Source organism: Triticum dicoccoides, chromosome 6B, assembly GCF_002162155.2.
Source record: "Triticum dicoccoides isolate Atlit2015 ecotype Zavitan chromosome 6B, WEW_v2.0, whole genome shotgun sequence".
In the NCBI taxonomy this organism is placed as follows: Eukaryota; Viridiplantae; Streptophyta; class Magnoliopsida; order Poales; family Poaceae; genus Triticum; species Triticum dicoccoides.
Window position 1 is genome coordinate 145047646 of NC_041391.1, and position 2056 is coordinate 145049701.

Consider the following 2056-nt stretch of genomic DNA (forward strand, 5'->3'; position numbering starts at 1 on the left):
AAATAAATATGTCAATCAGGTACTCCTTCCAAAATACTTTGAAGTTTAAGGTTTGTGCTAGGTCAAATTTCTGTAAGCTTGATCATGTATATAAGCATCTATATGTAATATGATAAATCTAATGAAACTATGTTGGCGTTGTAGATATTGATACATTTTCCAATAGACTTGGCCAAACTTAAAAATGTTTGACTTAGGGCGTATCTATGACTTCAAGAATGTTGGAAGAGAGGGAATAAGAAAGGAAAACCAAGTTGATGAGATATGATTCATATGAATGTGTTGAAATAGACTAATCGCCAATCTCTTCTAAAAAATTGTAGTGTCACTTTTTGCAGATCACGAAGGAAAAGTAATTACAACCTGTCGATTCAGTTTCTCAATAACTTCATCGAAAATATCACACACGACAAGTGGATGGTTCTTCTTCAATTGCTCAAATCCTTCGCTTCGTTTTATGTCTCGCAACCTCTCAAAGTCTCTTGCCATATACTTGAGACAGCAACCCTTGAGCTGTTGACAATTGTACCGCTCAGCCAGATCCAGAGTGAAGCCCGCGGTCTTGACATCCAGCGCCTTGCTCAGCTTGCTCTCGCACATCAGTTTCAGTCTTTCTACCGCATATCGATCAGCTGCGACGAGCAAATGTTGCGCCATGTTTGTCGCCTCTTCCGTGGTCTCCTCCATGAATGCCGGCAGGGAGTCCTTGTACATGTAGTGCAGCAAGACCCCGAAAACCTTATCATCCATACCCTCGATGCAGATGCTGCTATGCCTGCTTTCCATCATGGAGCCGCATAGTTGTGCGCGGAAGACCGGTGACCGCGCACTCAGCACGCACGCATGCACCTTGAAACTCTTGGACGAACCGATCTTGACAGTGAGATCTGCCTTCAGGCCGCTCTCTAGAATATCGCTGAGATCTATGCTCAAGTTGGAGGGCGGCACGGTGATGTTACCGTTATCTTTATCCTCAGAGATGACTTTGTAGACTTCAACGGTGCACTTGATCACCAGGCAGTCATCCTTGAGGCACCCGGATGCGGCCAAATCGGCTTTGCTCACAAAGCTGCTGGTGCCCAAACCCTTACCCCCGAACAAGAACTTACATGATGTTTTGCCAAAAATAAATCTGTTGGTCGATGGCGATTCAGGATCCTGGAGGCAGAAGGAGTAGGACGCCCTGACCTCACCATCGCCGGGGCTTATCAGCTTGAGGAACACAGACGTGAACTGCTCATCAACCCTCGGGACGCGGCCGTTTGGGTAGTAGGCGATAGCCCAGTCGTGGCCGCCGGCGCGGAAGGTCTCGGAGGTGAGGATGGTGTTGCTTCCTGTGACCAGGGAGTGGCCGACGACCTTGAACAGATGCTCGCCGGTGTGGACGACCACCGTTGAGGAGGTCTTGCTGGTTATCGTGGCCTCCGCCGCCGATGCCGGCATGATGAAGAGCTTCCCGGAAAGAGAAATCGAGAAGGATATCGATCTCCACTTTTTTTGTAGGGAACCGATCTCCGTATGTCGATCTCCACTTCTTTTTAGGTAGGGAATCGATCTCCACTTTTTCCTTTTGTGGGGAATCGATATCCATAGATCTTGGAGGTTTTGTACTAGGCCTGGGATACAAGTACAACAGGTCAACAGCCCAACACGGCCTAGCTCCCAAGCACAAAGCGCCCAGTCAGCGTGTCGACCTACCCACGCACGTACGGACTCATCATCTCGCATCGCACGACGCACGGAGCTACTTATCTTTATCTTTACCTAATAATAAAAAGAATTGGGAAATCTCACGGTTATAATTCTCGTGGATTACAACTCCATATCACGCGGAAGCCGCTCCGGAAAAGTAGGATCTGATCGCACGAGGCGATCAGGTGGCGACGAGGCCCTTGCGCGCCGCCGGTGACGCCTTCGGTTCCCTCTCTCTCCGTCGGCCGCTCCGGCGACGGGAGGGAGGGGGAACCTCGGGTCTGTTCGCTAGGTGGGTGTGTGGTAGGGTTAGGGTTGAGGGAGACGCCATCGAGGCCGTTGCGGTGGTGTCGCGTTGGAATAA

The 2056-nt window shown here is 49.7% G+C and overlaps 1 protein-coding gene across 1 annotated transcript; it reads right to left on the bottom strand.

The window, feature by feature from the left end:
- Positions 1–334: 334 nt before the first annotated feature.
- On the bottom strand, positions 335–1443 carry LOC119322560 (BTB/POZ and MATH domain-containing protein 1-like). Its single transcript, XM_037596039.1, has 2 exons — positions 817–1443; positions 335–738 (listed from the first exon to the last, which is right to left on the bottom strand). Exons 1-2 carry the CDS (start codon positions 1441–1443, stop codon positions 340–342), a joined length of 1026 nt encoding a protein of 341 aa, XP_037451936.1. The 3' UTR covers positions 335–339.
- Between the last annotated feature and the right edge of the window lie 613 nt (positions 1444–2056).

Bases quoted from the DNA above. Each gene is read 5' to 3' on its own strand.
- LOC119322560 (XM_037596039.1), bottom strand. From the start codon at position 1,443: ATGCCGGCATCGGCGGCGGAGGCCACGATAACCAGCAAGACCTCCTCA. The intron at 739-816 runs GTCTTCCGCGCA...ATGGATGATAAG, and splicing joins TGCTGAGTGCGCGGTCACCG to GTTTTCGGGGTCTTGCTGCA.